Source organism: Thunnus albacares, chromosome 5 (genome assembly GCF_914725855.1).
Source record: "Thunnus albacares chromosome 5, fThuAlb1.1, whole genome shotgun sequence".
In the NCBI taxonomy this organism is placed as follows: Eukaryota; Metazoa; Chordata; class Actinopteri; order Scombriformes; family Scombridae; genus Thunnus; species Thunnus albacares.
This window is the reverse complement of record NC_058110.1, coordinates 23499287-23518209: the sequence shown is the minus strand read 5'-3', so window position 1 is coordinate 23518209 and position 18923 is coordinate 23499287. Positions and strand designations below refer to the sequence as shown.

Genomic DNA, 18923 nt, shown 5'->3' with positions numbered 1-18923 from the left:
CATGAATTTCAGGCGTATCATATACCAGTTAAACTTTCATTCATATTATATCAATACTTCAAGATGATCAGTTTACATCAGTAGGTTACACTTGTTATTTCAATGTGAAAGATACATATTAGATCAACATTTCCAATCCTTTGCTACAATGTAATTATAAAACTCACTCAGTATCAGCAGATACCCACTACAGGACGAACAGGACTTGGATTGGGACCAGAAAAACTTGATACAGCTGCAGTTGTATTCAAAGGAGAAACTGTCTGAGTCATAGTTACCACCCCATTCCATTGGCTAATTGTTTTTTTTAATGACAGGCAATTATATATTTTCTTTTATTTATGGAAACTAACTAGTGTGCTAGAGAAGCTTCTCCCTAGCAGTGGTGTAATGTCTGAGTAAAGACTCTCATGTCATTTGCTAACGTAATCACATATTCTGTTTGTGTCCTTTACCATTTGTTTATTTTCCATACCCACAAAGGGTCATAGAGGGGCTGTAGGCTATTAATCAGAGGTCAGGGAGAACACACACACAGACACATTAATGTGTACTGTATGCTCTCACTGTTGGGCAGTTTGCAGTGAGTTCACTAAAAAAACAAAGCTTTCCAAAGGAAACTCACATTAACATGGGAACATATTCACAGTCCACACAGAAACCAGCTCAGACATGCTGTGATATTATCGCATTCTTCTCACATCTTAAGTTTGGCACATGTTTAATATCCTGATCAGCCCTTTGAGAGTTTGACAGATTCATAGCTGGGGTTTCGAAACCTAGCACTCAGAGACAGGATACTTAAAATTATTAGTATTCTCATTACAGTCCACAGTTCACTTCCCACTCCTCTGTACTGATAGTAGGCTTTTATGCATAAATAAATAACTACTGCGTTATGATCTTACAAATGAATAAACCCTAACATCGATCCATTTTTTTGATGCTTGAGTAAAGTAGTCCACACCCTCTAGCCCCTCCCGCAGGGGGGGCTAGAGGGTGTGTTCCCATGTCAGGTGACATACATAATTGCGATATTTAACTTTGAGTTCAATAGGAAGATGTTCTGTCTTCCATGTAGAAATGCAAACCTGCTCTGCTAGTCAGTGTCTTGACAGTGTGGGAATGTAATTAAAGTGACTTTTCTATCAACTCAACAGCCGTTGTGAGGAGACTGAAAACAACTCTTGGCAGGAAAATTAACCTCCTCCCAATTGATTTTGTCACGCAATGAGATAGTACCAGTAGAAGTATTTAGATCCCTTACATAAGTGAAAGTACCAATACAGCAATGTAAAAATACTCCATTACGAGAAAACGTCCTGCATGAAGAATTCTGCTTAAGTAAAGGTACATAAGTATTATCAGCAAAATGTGCTTAAAGTATGAAAGTGAAAGGGCCACAAGATAAATCTGAGGGGTTGTGAGATGATTAATGGGAGTGGTAAAACAACTATTGAAATGAAACCATGTGAAAAGTTTAGAGGGAAAAATCACTATTTGGTGGAGCTGTTAACTCATAGACATCTGAAATGTGAAAGGTGACTACACACTGATTTTTGTAAGACTTTTAAATGCCAAAAGGTTGGAGACCACTGGTTTCATCTTTAACAATGTGTTGTATTTTAAAAGCTTGTTATAAACCTGAAAAATAACTGCTGTCAAATAAATGTAGTGGAGTAGAAAGTACAATATTTCCCTCTGAAATGTAGTGGAATGGAAGTATAAAGTAGCATCAAATGGAAATACTCAAGTTAAGTACAAGTACTTCAAAGTTGTATTTGAGTAAATGTACTTAGTTACTTTCCACCACTGGATAGTACTCACAACTGGAGATGTTTAGACTGCAGGCAAATGTTCTCTTCAGGTAATTATTAGGTGAGCTATTCTTTTGTTACATGTCCTGGTGTCCTGGTATGTGATACTTAACCAATTAAATCACAAGTTCATTCCATGTCATTCTGACATTTTGCGTGTACCTTTGAGGATCCATCACTGATTCTTTTGCCTAATAAAATACAAGATTGTCAATTCTTGTGACGACAATAACTATCATTTGACGTATGCTTTTGCACTGTCTCACAAAGGGGATTGTGTAATGAGAAGTTGAGGACAAGTTCTCTGAGTTTGAAAGTGCTGGCACCTTGGATACTGAAGGGTTTTTAATTAAGTCCTGTAAGATCCCATTCTCTTGAAAAAATTAGTGATTTTTTCGTTGCTTCTCATACTCAAGCTTGTGGGGGCTGTTAGAAGTTTTGGGGGGGGGGGGGGGGGTATTGGGCCATTGGATCAGAATCCAAGGCATAAAAGGATCGTGATCATTTCATTAGTTTAATTATAGCCTCATTTTCACCCTGGATGATCTCAGTGAAAAGGGTAGGGGAGCTACTGGGGCATTGCATGACGGCATTGCAATATAAATGGAAAGGAAGATTAACTGTTGTTGACTCTGATTTTAGGAACCCATTGCATTGCTTACAATGGTCTTAAGTTTGATAGCAGAGTAAGATCAGGATCTGAAGACACTGATTATTGAGATGATGAAACCTTTAAATTACCAGGATTTTTATTGACAGTATTGGAGTAAAAGGTTAAACATGCCTCTTGCAAGACTATTCTGTCCACACAACATCTATTGCACGTCTGTCCGTCTTGGGAGAGGGATCCCTCCTCTGTTGCTCTTCCTGAGGTTTCTTCCCTTTTTTTTTAGGGAGTTTTTCCTTATTCGAATCGAGGGTCTAAGGACAAAGGATGTTGTATTGCTGTACAGACAGTAAAGCCCCCGGAGGCAAATTTGTGCTATTGGGCAATACAAATAAATTTGGCATGATTTGACTTGACTTGAGCCCAAAGTTTATGCCTAAGTAAATACCCAGTGGATTTCATTCTCATGAGTTCAGCAGTGACAGTTCATGCAGGAGTGGTGTTGGAGGCCAGAAGGCCTGACTTGCTCCAGGGAGCATATTAGTGGTTAGTCAGAGAGTTTAGAGAAATATCATTGCCAGATCCAGTACTCACCTCAACAGGTTGACCTGAGGGGGAAAACATGTCTGGATTTGAAAATTTCAGTGTACCTGGAGACAGTTGGGTATGCTACATGAGGATAGGTTTTAGCACATAATTTGTGCCTTCTTATGGGATGTATCGTTATTGCAGCAGGAGGAATATAATCATAATACACTGTGCAGACACTGAAGGTACTTGTAGAATATGCTCCATACATTTTGGCCTCCCCAGGGTACAGAGGTTAACAGTGTGTTTCCCACTTTGTTGGGAAGTTTTGATAACTGGATGTCAGTCAAGTTAAAATGTCTGTGTACTATATATAGGTCCAAGCGTAGGAATACCCAGACAATGATTTGACTCACATGTGTGCGATTATGAGACAATGCAAGCTCTTTGCCAAGAGGGAAATCAAAAAGAACACTTGTTATCATTGAGTGGATGACAAAAACAAACCACATTTGGCACAATGCAGTGTCTCGTAGCTCGTCAGCAGTTCAGCACAGGCAAACATTTCTGCAAGCAAAACCAGATCTTGCCATGATAGAGAACAAACCAACCAACCAAAGATTGCAATGACATCTGAGAAAATGCAGTTAACAACTGAGAGTAAAGCAGACACAAACTTGTAAAACTAGCCGAACTAGAAAACAACTGCCAATTTGCACCAGTTTTATAAATCCATGTGATATTACATTTACATTTTCCCTGTGGGGAAATTCTTTTCTCCCTTGCATACTACACAGGTGAATACAATGTTGGGCTTTTGTTTGAGATACAGACTGAGCTTGTCATGTGTTTGCTTTAACTATACAGTATGCAGACGTCTTACACATTGTTAAAATGTTTGCCCGCATGTGAAGCATTCCATTTGTTTGTTACATATTATTTTATCATTACTAGTTTGAGGTTTAGAACAGCAACACAGCCTTCTATTCGTCATGTCTTCAAGTGTGGCGAGACAATATAAAAACACATGAAGGAGAAACAAATGAATGAAGGACAGACAACATAGGCAAACATAAATTCATTGTTAACATTGTCGTTTTAACCTTCATTCTTTTTATTGAGTTAAAGTTGGTCAAATGGGGAAGAGATACACATCAAGTTTTACACTATAAAAAGGTTGTTAGGAATGTAACCATAGGCTCAACCAAGGGAATACGTGTTGTATTGTTCTAATGTTTCCCGTCCACACCCACCCACACACACCCACACACATGCACACACCCACCCCCATACACTCACACACCCGTACAAAGAGACACACACAGGAGTGAATGAATAAACAAACAATACTTGTCTGCTTAATCACTCACTTTCTATGTAATTGAATATATCCAAATCTCAATTTACATCTCACAAGGAGGAGAGGAGCGACATGTTTTACTAAGTACTTTATACAGGTTTCACCTGCATAGTTCAGTAATGCAACACACTGTAGTTACATAATTAAAAAAATATAAAGTATTCACTAACAAACAGGCATGCATTTACAAACACAGTTCCATCCATGATACTGTAAATAGTTTACACATGCACACGTCAATAGATTCATGATCATGCATTATTAAGTGCATGATGCCTGCACTTAAAACTGTATCTTTGCGCCTTTGAACTCGGTCCAGTCTTTAAGCCATGCGATTAGGAGCTGTCAGTTTTAAATCTCTGTTTTTAATGCTCACCTCAAAGCCATTTCACACTGCAGACAAAAGTGGAAACATCATCACGGAACAATGAAATAGCTCATTACAGTTTAAGATGAACCATGCCACAGATCAGGTGTTAGGTGATGTGTTCATGAGGAGGTCTATTTAATAATGAGGGGGACACAATCTAAATGTCAATCTCAAATATAGCAGATGCAAAAAGAGGAAAATCCAATGTACTCAATGTACGAGTTCAGGTGTAGTAAAAATTAAAAAGCTTTTATTAGTTATTTTTACAGGTGCCTTGGATTTTCCTTTTCTTTGACTATCTCTGCATTTGTTCAGTGAATATGTCTTTACTTCACTTTTGTTCTTACTTAAATGTCTCTAAAGCAGAGATGCACTCTAGCCTTCTTGTTTTTCATGGCTGTTTGACATCTGCCTTCAAGACACAAAATAGGCAGGAGGGAGGTTTTCCTTTGGTAATAAGTCAAAAGAAAATAACTGACTTCATCTCAACCAGAACATGTTAGAGCATGAGCGTGGGATTACGAGATAATTTGCATATACAGAGAAGGAACTTTAGACACCATTGCAACAAACTTTTTTTTTACCATGTGACTAGGAAAAATAGATTAGCTTTTAAGTTGTACAGAAAACCCCATAGTACTCTGTAAGATATTCAAAAGACACGAATCACAGCCAGGTCAACCATGCTAGGGTTTTTCCTCAAAAGAAAGGAATGCAAATGTAGAGGGTTGTAGAGAAATGTAGAGACTCTTTTAACCCTCTGTCTGTATCTCTACAGAGAGTAAAATTCAGTCTTTATGAAGATTTAGTTGCAAGGCATCTATCCTCTTCTTCCTCCTCTTCTGTTTCTTCATCCCTGGTTTGGGGAACAGAGGTCAGCAGCAGAGTGTCAGCATGGACTTCTTCATCATCCGACTGGATCACAGGTGTGTCGATTCCTCTGGAATCACTAGAACCAGATGATGTAGAGGACATGCGAGACTTTGAACCACGGTGAACTTCATTTTGCCGTTTCAAAGGCGCATGTTCCCTGTAGACAACCTCTGCGTCTTCATCTTCTTCATCTTCGTCTTCATCCTCATACTCTGTGAACAGAAGCTGTTAGAACATATCCTGTACCTGTTACCTGTCGCCTGCATTACTCAATGTTTCCTTTTTATTTAACTGATATGGTTGGCCAACATGAATAGAGTTGTCAACACTGAAAAGAGATTTCTTGCAATGCAATTTTTCTTGATTTCCTGTAATGCAATTAAAAGCGCAGATTAATTTAAAAGTCTGCTGAAAAGATATTAGAAAATTGACTGCCCTCGTAAAAAAAACTCTCAAGTGTGGATTGTAAGTTTTGACAAACCACAAATAAATTCTCGACCTGTGGGAAATCCCGTATTTGTCACATCAAAGCAATTTGGGGATTTTCTGTGACTGTGCAACCTGCAACAGTGGTAAACCTAAAATATTTGATGTTGAAAAGCCAAAATTACAATTGCAAATGACAAAACTTTTCATATGACTCTCCTGAATCTTTTTTCCCCCACTATGTAGTGCAACTAAAGTAGAGATCATATCAAAATTTAATAGTTTCAGTATTTAAACACTAATTTTAGGATGTGAGTTTGATCAATTTCACCCAAAATGTCAAAAAAATCTTACAGTACCTTTTTACCAAAGCTTTACCATAAAATGTATCAATTTTGAATAAAGAGAATTACTAACTTTTATTCATGAATGCAGCCAAAAATGTTTGTGTCCCTGTATATATGAATTCTATATTAATTGTAACCACTGATACAATGGACCCTTTTCACGGCAGACACAAAGTTGTCAAACCAGGAAAAACACAGGTGTAAATAATAACAAAATAATGGTTCCATTCCAGTAGACATGCCATCTCTTTTCTAAGGTTTCATCGTATGTAAAAAAAGAAAAAAAGTTTACCTAATGATTTGAAAAAAGAAAAAAAAATCAAGATACAGTCTACATAAAGAATATCAGTCATGTCAAATATGTCAAATCTTGACATTCTGGGCTTCTGGAACCTCTATTTTATGCCTCCTTTTCTAAAATCTTCATGTGAAAATTGGTTACAAGAATGGCTTTAGGAGAAGCTGTGCTTTTTTTCTGCAACTCAAAATGTTGACAGTGAAAAAGTAGATCAGTGCACCTGGTAGTGGGGATGCTAGCGCTCCCTCATCTGCTCCTGAGCCAGAGTTGAGGAACACATCGAGGGCCTCCTGGTCAGAGATGTCCATCAGGTCCATCTGCTCCAGCACGTCCACATTCACCTCCATAGATGATATACTACCCATAGGGGCTGCATATACAGGCAGAAATCCCATTAATACACACTGTTTATATCACAAGCCATACAAATCATTTGAATCTTGATGTGTAAATAGAATATAATACCAGCTTTTGAGTTATTCTCAACTGAATAGTTTTTTAATGTTTTGATGTGTTAATTATGTTAATAAATAGTGACAGTTAAGGGTATAATGTATTCTGTATTATATTGTTCTTTCAGATCAAACCAGATATGAAACAGTTGCCCAACAGCAAGCAACTTTCAAAACATTTCATTCCCACTTTTCATTTACTTCAATTTATAATAGTTGTTAATTATTTATGCCTCCATTTATGCTCGACATGGCGTGTAAAAGTAGACAGTCGCTCACGTTTCCTGCAGTCAATCTGCAGGTGAGCAGAGGGCAGGTAGTTGTCCACATCATGCTGGTAGACCTCTTCAAAAAAGCGCTGTCTCTCCCTCAGCTTCAGCTGCTGGGCAGAATCATTGTCCAACACCCTCTGAGAGTTGTCTGTCTCCGCTGACCAACAAAACAAGTCACACACACACAAAAACATAAAAAATACTCATTAATCTAAATTGTCTTATTGAGGTATTGTGTCATATTTGTTGAAAAAAAAATATGTGTTTAATTGGTGGTGTAGTCTCTTTTTCCAGTGCACAAAAAATGGCTAATTGCAGATGGAAAAAGAATGAACTGCCTTATTCTGCTTTACGTTGAGGGACTGTCATTTTGTGGACCTTTGTTTCATGTTACTCCCCATTTTTGTCTCTGTCCTCATTTCATGTCCTCTCTCTACAGTCTACTATCAATAAACCACACATGCTTGAAAAAAAAGAACATATGATTTGAAGACTTACAATGAGATTAAGATAATTGAGGTTAATTGAGATGGCAATGTTTGTGGTAGCCTAACATTGTTTGCCAACCTATTAAAGGAACCTAATACTGTAGACTAATAGACTAATACTGTAAACTCATCAGTTGTCATTACAATGGTCACAATTTCTCACATTCCTAAAACACAAGTCAGTGCATTCAATACCCTTCTCCTGTCTTTTCTCTTCTCTTGCCATTTCCTTTCAGTCGGCCCTTTCTGTGACTTTTCTCAAGGCAAAGAAAATGTCATCACGGTATTAGCCTGACCTCTAGTGGTTACAGTCAAACACCCATGCTGCTTGAAAATCTGAATGCCAACAAACAAAAAGTTGTTCACATTAGATACATGTGTGTGAGAGAGAGAGATCCAAGTTTCTTCTTTGTTTCCTGAATATTTTGGTTTGAGTTGGTGCTGCTCCCAATTTACAGCTGCAATGATTAGTCAATTAATCAATTAGTCTATCAACAGAAAATTAATTGCCAGCTATTTTGATTCCTTTTTTTTTTTTTTTTTTTTAGTAAAAATGCCCATTTTCTTGTTCCAGCTTCTACAATATGAATATTCTCTGGCTTCTTTAGTCCTCTGTGACAGTAGACTGAATATCTTTAGGTTGTCTGTCTCAATGTTTGCAGAATCATATGTATGGGCAGAAAGGGTCCAGAAAAGGAAGCGTGAAAAGAGGAATGCGTGAAAATACAAACATGGTATGAAAAACAAGAAGGCATCTGTCCTTAGGTCTACCCCTGGCATCAACCTCTGCCAAGCTGACCAGCTGTGGTTGTGTAACCGCGCTACATTCTCCTCAACACACTGTGCCTTCTCCCACTGGCCTCCATGAGCTGACACTTTGACTCATGTCAGTAGTGCTGTTATGTATGTGTGTGCGTGTGTATATGAATCTGTAAGAGTGAGCATGCGAACTATATGTTCTTTTGCGTGTGTGTGTGTGTATGTGTGTGTCTGTGTGTGTGTATAATTCAGTTTATGCTCATTTTGTCACCCTGTGTGTAACATGTACTAAGCTTCCATGACTAACATGTTTACATGATTCCAGTGCTGCTTTTCTCCTGTTTGAAAACAAACATGGCAGCACATCTGTGTCAGCCAGCCTCCCTCATCAGACAGCTCAGTCTCTGGAGATTCAGCCAGTCAATCTGTCAGTCACTCTTCCACAGCTCTGGTGGGGTGTGTGTCCACTGCCATGTGCTAACAACAGCCCTTTATTCTGTTATTCAAGTTGTCTGTAAAGTCAGGAAACTTCTCTGGCTGATGTTTCAACAAGTAAGTCAATGCTGTAAAGCTTACAGTGATCCAGATTAAATATGATCTAGAGGCCAGACACAAATTTAAAATGTAAAGTAGTTACACAACATTAAAGTAATAAATCACTAATATGTCTAACTAACTGGATACTGGTATTAGTGATATCAGATCTCCAAACTCCAAACTACACTGGTGATGTTGTTGTATGGAATATAATTTAAAATTCTAACTTAATTGCAACCCCACTTCACATTACGGTCCAATGGAGACAAGTGACAAATCAGCTTGGTTCAAAAAGATTTTGCTCGTTACTTGTTCTTGCTGTTATGATAAAATCTAATCTATTAAAGCTGGACTGGATGAGGTATATCCAAATTGTCATATCCTAGTAATTCCCACAAGCAGTTGTGCAACTTGGATCCATGCACACATCATGTTCTACACACGCTGTATGTGGTATTAGTACTAGAAGCAGTCGGACTCTCAATGGACAGTTTTTAAAAAAGGATCAGAATTGTTGTATTCTTCTCCCTTGTCAAGAAAGAAGAATATGCCTATATTACCCACAATGCATTCAATTCACTCCACTGTACAGATGCAGTTGTGTTATGCTAGTAATGGCTGATGTAGTCTTGATCTGCTAGCCTCAAGCTGAGATGAAGAGCAGGTTATAGAAGTCTGGAAACTTAAAAATTTAAGCAGTTCCAGTTCCAGCAGGTAAATTAATTTAGCTGAAAAAAAAATATTGGTCCATCTTTAATCAAAGCCTGTGGTGCTCATTTACTAAGGTAAATACATGCAATGCAAAGCAATGCCCTGAATATATTGAATGTTTTATGGTGATTTGTTGTAGGTGGCAAAGGACAGCTGCATATGTTTGCTTATTTGCAAGGTTGTTGAGTGCAGGCTTTCCTTCTACAAGCTGTAATTTTCATTTTATACCACAGACAGGTGTAAAAATGAAAAGGAAAAAGCAGAATAAAGGAGTGAAGAAACATGGCAAATTCAGATGCTTCTATACAGGACACGGAGGGTCATTGAAATATTTAATGAATATAAATGATAATGAATCATTTGTTATGGTCTGTTATGTCACCAGATTTGAACACATTTGAAGACTTATAGAGATTTTAAACTGAAATGTTAGACAGCGCTCACAAACATCATCAAAACACCAAACAAAGACTTGTGATGGCCCAACACCTTACTCTATAATGGCTTTTCTATTAAATTGTTACCCAACTGCATGACTTTAAAATATATAGACATCTGAAATAGTCAAAATGCTGTGGAAAATCCACCCTTGCCAACATTATCCCACACCTCAATAAATGTAGACATACCACTGCATAAGTCCACTGCCTCAGCCATGTCCCATCAGTCCAGTAAAACAGTAGACAGCAAAAAGAACTGTGTGACCAAGGCACTTCTGTCCATTGCCTTGCATTATTCTGGCATTGTCAATCAAGGTAATTATATCTAAAGGACACCAATTGCCTCAACATGCCAACCTGCCCAAACCTCTGCCACCTGGATGCCACCTGCCAGTGTCAATGAATATTCAGCAATAATTATTCAGCAGCAGTGGGAAGCTTTAGATAAATAAATCAGTTAGGCTTGTTAGAGCAGTGACGAGGCTTCTGATGATGATGAAACTACACAGCTTACGTAAACTTCAGCTATGCCTACTGGCTTTTTCGGATCTCTCCCTCCGTTGAGCTCTTCCTCTCTCACAGAGTCCCTTCCTTTAAAAATCAAATTTCACTACTCAAGTTGAGATAGCCAGTGGACATGACCAACCCACGCAGTGGTTCAGCTGCATGTCTCTGTTTACCCCTGCCTGGGAGAAAAACATATATGTAAAAGATTGACTCATCCAGATGCACAGTCTTTCTTTTTCCTATGGTGCAAAAAAAATGGATATTGAGCAATCAGTCATGTCGACATTAATTTGACCATGATTCAGATTTTTAATGAATTGTAATTTTATAGTTGTACTGGATTAATGTGCTGGTATTTATATGTTGATGTGTGCTTGTAGATTTGTAATTGTTAGTGTTATAGAGACTAAGTAATGGTGTTGCATGTAAATGAATGTTTTTAGTGTCTGGTGATAGTTTTGTGTGTACCTGGAAATTATCTAATAACTAAATCTGGCATAAATCATCTCTTCTCTTTTTGAGATTAATGTTTTTTGTGCATAGTCCTTGTGTAATAAAGATGATAAAAAAAAGATAACCTCTGAGTTGTCTACCATCCTGCTGTGGAAGATGTGTAGGAGGCGTCCATGCAAATTGGCTGAGGCTACATTATTACCATGCTCAATGTGAGACCCAGATGGTGTTCATAGCCTCCACGGGGGGAATCCCTTGCTTTTGACAGGCGTTATTAAACATCAACAATCCTTATGCGGCTGTTTGGCTCATTAAGTAAAGTATTTTTCCCCTTTTTAATCATCGGAGGCAGTCCAAAGGGGAAAAAACATTGTGAGAAAATGAGCAACTGTTGCATAACGAATAAAAGCAAGTGAACTGCCAGTAAACGGGCGACTTTGATGTTCAAGACATGTTCGTGCATGGGTCAGTAAGCACAAAGTCACATGAAACAGTCCCTGTGTTAAATGAGGCAACCCATTCACTTCTTACCAAGCTGCTGCTTTACCCCTATCCAGACTGTGAAATACAGGTCACATGGAAAGGATTTACTGAAGGTGGGTCAAGTAACAGAGAACAGCTTTGATGGCCAACACTTGCTTTGTCAGGGAAGTGTTGGCCTCAGGATATTAAGAGACATAGCTTATAAAAGAGGAAGAAGAAAATATACTGTAATTCGTGAGGTACTAGGCTTCAAATCTGCTGGTTCAACACTGATTTAACAGATGTAATGAATGTCGATGCTGATATTGCACTAAAACACATCATGGCTTTGAAACAGCCACTGATGGACAGTAAAAACAATATTATTTTCAAAGAAAGACAGAATTAATAATTGACTGCTGTTGCAAAAAGAGGATCTGGCAGTGTCTTAGATCTGAAACTTGCTCTGCTGATGATTACCCTGGGACAGCGGTGTTGTTAACCTTACCACTGCATAACAGTATTGAATGCTTATGGATCTAACCTGCACCTCCTTCCCAAGTAAAACTAATATTTCACCACAGACGTTATGTGCGTTTGGCCAATAGAAACAGCGATTCACTGTGTTTGAAAATCGAGAAATCATTTGTCTAACAGTGTGCCTCAGCATGCTTTGTTCAATATTACACTGCCAGACTACAAAGTCCAGCTTTGCTCTCAGTGGTTCCAGCTCATGATAGCTCTGCTAAATATTTTTATATCCATGTTTGACTACTGACATTAGATTATTCTGGGGGGGGGTGAGTGTAGGTTTCTGATGTAACCTGTAACCCCCTGATATAGTATTGTTAATGACTTGCCCCTTGCCTTTGGAAACAAGGTTAGGTTATTACTGTAGGTAGCAAGCTGTTAACATTTGCAGCTTACATTAGAGCAGATAAACACAGTATAAACATAGACTATATATAAAGATGGACATAGCAAGGTGTGATGTCACCCACTGGCTTGCATTGGGGTTTGTTTTGAAGCCCAGAGTTGCAGCTAATGGTCAGTGCCATATTTTCCATTTGAAGCCAGGACCTTCCAAACAAGGAGTGTGGGGTGTTGCCTTTCACTCTCTGGAAACATGCCCAGCTTCTTTGGACCTAAGCAAACTCTGTCTTACCAGGAACATCAACCAGTGCACACTTGTGATAACATTAGCTACTTTAAGTAAATTGTGCTAACAGGACAGGTATCATGATCAAGTAACATTAAGCTTACCAAAATATTGACTGAATCCTGTGAGGGTGTTGTTAGTGTAACCTTAACCACAAAATCACTTTTTATTCTTTAAACAAGAGTGTGAAAGTGTGAGACAGTGTGAGTCCCGGAGCCAGGGAGAGTGCCAGCAGACTTTCAATCATTACTACAAGTCTTCAAATCTTATTAATGGAGCAATAATTTCCTAAATGACCACCAGCACAATTATTAAAGAGCCTGGATTTAGCAATTGAGACCATAATGACTCAAAAAAATAAGAAATATATGGTATTTCTAGAGAGAAGTGGACATATTTTGAATGGGAGTCAATAGAGCCAGGTATTTAAAAAGTACTACTGCACTGGCTTCAGCCTCAAGCTGTGGTAGTTGCCGCTTAAGTGTAACCCATTCTTCTCACTTTTGCTGTTGTGTTTTTGGTTTTGTAAAGGGTATATGAAAGATGCCATCCTCCAAACTCTTGAGATACCGAGTGTCCAATACGGTCCCATGTACACTGTTTCAACATTTAAAGAAATCCTTTGACAGCTTGACAGGCCTGCTTTGCCTAGTTACGGTTGCTAAGCTATGATTGGACGATGTTCGGGGGCTGGGCTTGGCGAATTGCCAATTTCATTGTACAGAAGGCTAATGTAGCCATATCTTTAGCCTCAGAGAGACCAAAACTTAAATAATCCTCATCGACTCCTAAAGTCAGAAATATCCAAGTTTCCCTCCAAGAATTTGCTAAATATAAGTGGCAAATTTGGGTTTCCAAATTAGGGCTCGGTACTCAGCTGCTGTCAGAGGAGCCTTTGGAAAGGACAGCCTTGTTGACCTACTTTGACACTTTTGAGGTACAAACTTTAAAGGAGATGGTAGCCTCTGTAATGGAACACATTTATATTGAACTGACTATAGAGGCTCCTTTTTTCATCTTGTGCCACTATTTTGAAAAACATAAGAGTGAGGATTTCACTCTGGGTGGAAGCAGAAATACAAATGCTATAGGCCACTAACCAAGTTAAGCTTTAAGACCCATCTTCTGTGACAGGACCTATGCCCCCTACTCGGAAACCCCCCACTCCACCTCAGCCCACACTGAACCATAATTACCTAGGGCTTATTGTTACATAATGCTCGTACAATCCTTCAACTGCACTCTCTACAACACTGGATTCCTACTGCATCATAGTGCATGACTACTCAGCTTACTGCCTTGGTTGTATTTACATGCATGTAGGATGTCCGTGTTGGCTGAGTTTGAAGGGAAGGAAGGAAGAAAGAAAGAATTTGTTTGTCAAAGAAAGGAGAATGTGGTGTTATGCAACCTGAGCCTGCTGTGCATTATTCCTGGTATAAAGTGACTGTAGTGTCAGTGATATGAGGCAAAGGCTTTACTGAGTCTGCTTGCCTCAGCTAAGCTTCACACTGACGAATACAAGGGTGCAGTCACGCCATTCAATTTTTGTGTATTTGTTGTGTGTCACACACAGGATTGAAATAACTGTATGTAGCATTTAATGATAAACCTTTCTTTGCATGTGTTTCTTTATCGTCTTTGCAGTTCACATTTTCTCTCCTAAGTATTTCTCCCTCAGACATTTTCACTCCTGCATTGATGTGTGTGTGTGTGTGTGTGTGTGTGTGTGTGTGTGTGTGTGTGTGTGTGTGTGTGTGTGTGTGTGTGTGTGTGTGTGTGTGTGTTTTAGACGAAGTGGGGGTGGGTGGTCCAATTGGCCAGAGGTGACAGTTGAGCTGAAGCACATGATTATTCCATACTTGTGATTCTAGGGTCTAACCCTTTTGCCTCTTCCACTCCTCTGCTCCTGTTAATCAACACTCATTGCTGGTTCTTTCAAGTATGACAGATTACATGTTGGTCTGTCATGTTATTTTGCTCCCAGCATACGATGTGTTCTCTGGCTACCTTATCAGCATCTTTTGATGATGAAAACATTAAACTCTGAATACATGTGTTACCAGCCACTCTTTGTCATTTTAACGGTGCAGTCATACATCAAGAGTCCTGAGAACTGCACTAGAAGCAGAGAACAAATGTTCCTATTGAACCAGAGAGTCACATGGTGTAGCATTCAATCCCCTTGTGGCAAGTGGAAAGAAATCCCATGATCATCTTTCTGTTTTCATGAACCAGAAACTGGGTGTTTATGTGTGTGAGAAAGAGCTAGTAAGGCAGTTGCACTGCATGGCCAGTCACATTTGACAGCTCATCTATCTCAAACTCCACCCCCCCCCTCCTCTCCTGCAGCTCCTACTTCCCCCTGGGGGCCGATGATGGTGTCACCCAGCTCTCAGCAATGTACAGCCACATCATCTTTAGGTATTACTGCTATTATTTACAGAGCCAATCGCTCTCCTCTGCTGGCCTCGCAGCCACAGCAGTCCATCAAGCATAAATCATTTATGAGTGAGATCACTGCACCACAACAGCCACCTCCCCCGCCATGCTTCCCCACTCCCCTCACCGCCCACACATTCGTATCCATAAGCACAAAACCATGTTGTAGAGAGTAAATCCAGTCTAGTCAGTTTTGATAGCAGTGATAGCATCATCATACCACGTCATACTGCAGGAAGTGCTACCTGAAGAACAGATCCAACGAATACTCTCTATGAACATATTATTTAAATGTATGCATGATCAATCACTCTATTATCTCCTCCACCCCCTCTGTGTTGAAGTCTACATCCATTGCATTAGTTAATTCCCATCTTCAAGCCCCTTTCATCCCAGTGCTGGGATTCTATCTTGAACCTTGTCTGACCACGCGCAAGTGTCTGATCAGATTTTGTATTCCCTGGCCATTCCCATTCCTGAGGCCATTAAGGCACTTTACTCAGGGCTAAATGCAAAGATGACCTCCAGCGTTGCCCACTGCTCCCTATGATCAGTCGAAAGGGCTTTCAATAGTCTCCACAGAGTTCATATGTAGTGCTCTGCTTCTAGTCTGTACACATTAACAAACATTCATAGGCACCCGTACACAAATACATGTTCATTAAAGAGGCAAGTAGGCAAATAGCAGATTGTTCTCCTGACACTTCAACACAAAAAAACTGCTCTTGTGAGGTCAATTAGGAAGCAAGCAGGTAGCAGTTAGCATGTCTTTCGTGTTTCTCTGTGTAAAGACATTCTTCTTTTAGCTTAGTCAGACTCTAAGAAGTAGTTGTTATACCTTCACTGGGATTAAACCTTATCTGCATCAACAGTGCCGAACCACTATCAAGGCTGTCAGGCTAATTTAGTTAAAAAGAGATGGCCTATGGCTGTTATTAGCCTGGCTAGTATGGCTGTTGTTACAATAAGATTTTTACAGTTGTTGCTAATGAGAATTGGTTTAACGGTTGAATCAAGGAGGATAAGGGTCAACTGAATATGTGTAATTTATTGTATTTCAGTGAGTACTAATTTGATGAATCCTTGGGGGTGGGGTGGGGGGGCATTTTTCAGCAGTGTAGCTTGGAGAAAATTATGTAACAGCCAGGCAGCACTGTATGTAACATAAAGTAGGCCTACACCCAGTATTGATCTGTTATCTTTTCAAAGAGGTAACTGTAGCTGGATTAAACATGTCTCGTGAAGGACTCTGAACCAGTAGTAAGGAGTTAATATCCTCTGCACAATTTTATAATAAAACTTCCCTCAGTCGGGAAATGCATAGATATTCCATTAAAATCTGAAGAGACCATACTGTGGAAATGAATGTGGTAAATCACTGCCCTGAACTGAACTGAAATTTGTGTTAAACTATGCAACTATGCAGAGTAATTCTGCATACAGAACAGTAAAGTTACAGTATTAATATTGTACAATATTGCAAGTCTGTTTACTACCACTTTGTCTGCAGCTACATTTCTCTTAACTCATACACTGTCGGTTACTTACATGCCAGATGTTTGTTGTGGTTGGTTGACCCAGTAGTCGACATGATCCAGTGATGTAGGGCTGTTTGAAGAGAGTGTTTGCCTTTTAGTGCGTATTAATTTGTCTTGTCCCCTCCTGTCAAGGCTCCAGGACAGGATGCTGGTGTGTGTAGTGGCTGGTCATCTAGTCATTGCATCTTTTGACTTTGGCACCAGGACTATCAAAGATAGTACATTCACATTACCCTCTCCTCTCCTCTTTTTTTCTACTCTGCTCAGCCTTTTTGCTGTGTTCGCTGACTCCCTCCTCCCTTTCTGATCGCCTTTGCTGTTCTTTCTAGGTTTCCCTCTCACTGCTTCACACTCTCATCTCGGCTGCCTCTGTGTGTGTGTCTCTCTCTCTCTCTCACACACAGACACACGCGCTTGCTCGCTTGCTCTGTCAGACAGGCTCAGTAGGGTTGTAGGGAGCTGTGCAGCTTAGGGACGGGGGTGACTGATAGTGGGCTACAGCGTTGTGGCCTGTACCAACTGGTAACGACAAGGGGGTCAGTAGGATCAGGAGGAATATAAGGTTTTTACATAATATTTAGGAATATACCAGGATTAACCCCTCCCTTCTCAACCATTACTGCTTTGCTTTATATATTTTTTTATTTATTTGCTTTGTTGTAAGATGAAAGCTTTAGAAGTGGAACTGTGATAGGATCAGAGGTACTGCATATATATAAAATCATCACAGTCTCTCAGCAAGTCAGGAAAGAAAATCTGCAGGTTACATGACTGACTATATAACCTGACTAAATGTTATGAAACTCATGTAATGCTATGCATTGTATTGTGTTGTGTTACATTATGTCATGCCCTGTCATGTAGCCTAATGTTATGTTTATTATTAATCTATGTTTGTTTCATTATTTATATATTGCTTTAATTTTAACAGTGCCACTTTCTGATAAGGCATAATTCTAAAAGGTTCATAGGTTTTAACTAACAGCCTTATTAAAAGTATTGAAAGTATTAAATAGCATTAAATTTGTATTAAGTTGGGGGACTTGAGATAGATAGGTCAAAGAAAGAATGGTCACAATTGATGTAGCAGAGGGATAGATATCCATTTAGTACCCAGTATGGATCAAGCTTAAACAATACTAGGAGTCTACAGCCATACATGAGAGCAGGCATATGTCACTGCCCCAAATGACCACACCCCCTTTTGGGTGAAAACAAGTGCTGTAAAAGTGCTGGTGCCAAATTGGAAAAACTAGTGGCAACATGCAACAGTTTACAGTTTCATGTACCTCCCCAAAGGGTGAAGTGCAGTAAAAAAAGAGATCTGTGGCTTCAGGCCATTTGAAGAGATTATGAAATACTCAAATGTAGGACCCGGCCAGACAAAACATGTACTCCTGTGGCAAACACTTCATCACAGGTTTATTTAATGATGTAAAAGTCAACAATTATAATGTTAAAAGTCAAAGTAATGGTTTTAAACACTACTTCTCTTCTTTAGATACATCGTAATCCCCGGGTGATCTCTCCATGATAGATACAATCTTATCAACTATTGAACCACCAAGATTAACACAGAGGACCAGGAGGAGATAAACTGTCCTTTTAATCAAAAAAAAAAAGAAACTGAAAAAGCAATATTCTCATTACAATCTAATAAATCTCCAGGTGAAGATGGTTTCCTTCCCAAATTTTATAAGGAGTTTAAAGATCTGTTTGTCCCTCTCTTCATGGATGTCTTAAATATGGCAACCAAAACACAAACACTACCTTATTCTTTTTCTATAGCCTTAATAATGGTTATTCACAGGAAAAACAAAAACCCCCAAAAATGCTCCTATTATAGGCCTATGAGTCGTCTCTAATACAGACTTTAAGATAATTTCCAAAGCCTTAACCAACAGATTTAACAGGTTCCTCCCCAAATGTATCAATATAGACCAGACAGGTTTTATACTCTTGGCCAACAACCTCTTTAGACTTCTCTACATTATCCTCTAAGCAAATACCAGAAACGAATCTAGTATTGTGCTGTCATTAGATGCTGAAAAGGCCTTTGATCGCCTAGAATGGCCAT

The 18923-nt window shown here is 39.1% G+C and overlaps 2 protein-coding genes across 5 annotated transcripts in view; one reads left to right on the top strand and one right to left on the bottom strand.

The window, feature by feature from the left end:
- Positions 1-18923, top strand: part of zmp:0000000926 (ataxin-1-like) — an 89052-nt gene that overhangs the window by 36973 nt on the left and 33156 nt on the right. The window lies entirely within an intron of this gene.
- Positions 4043-17295, bottom strand: LOC122981938 (dysbindin-like). Its single transcript, XM_044350815.1, has 4 exons — positions 16857-17295; positions 7358-7507; positions 6847-6996; positions 4043-5767 (listed from the first exon to the last, which is right to left on the bottom strand). Exons 1-4 carry the CDS (start codon positions 16897-16899, stop codon positions 5478-5480), a joined length of 633 nt encoding a protein of 210 aa, XP_044206750.1. The 5' UTR covers positions 16900-17295; the 3' UTR covers positions 4043-5477.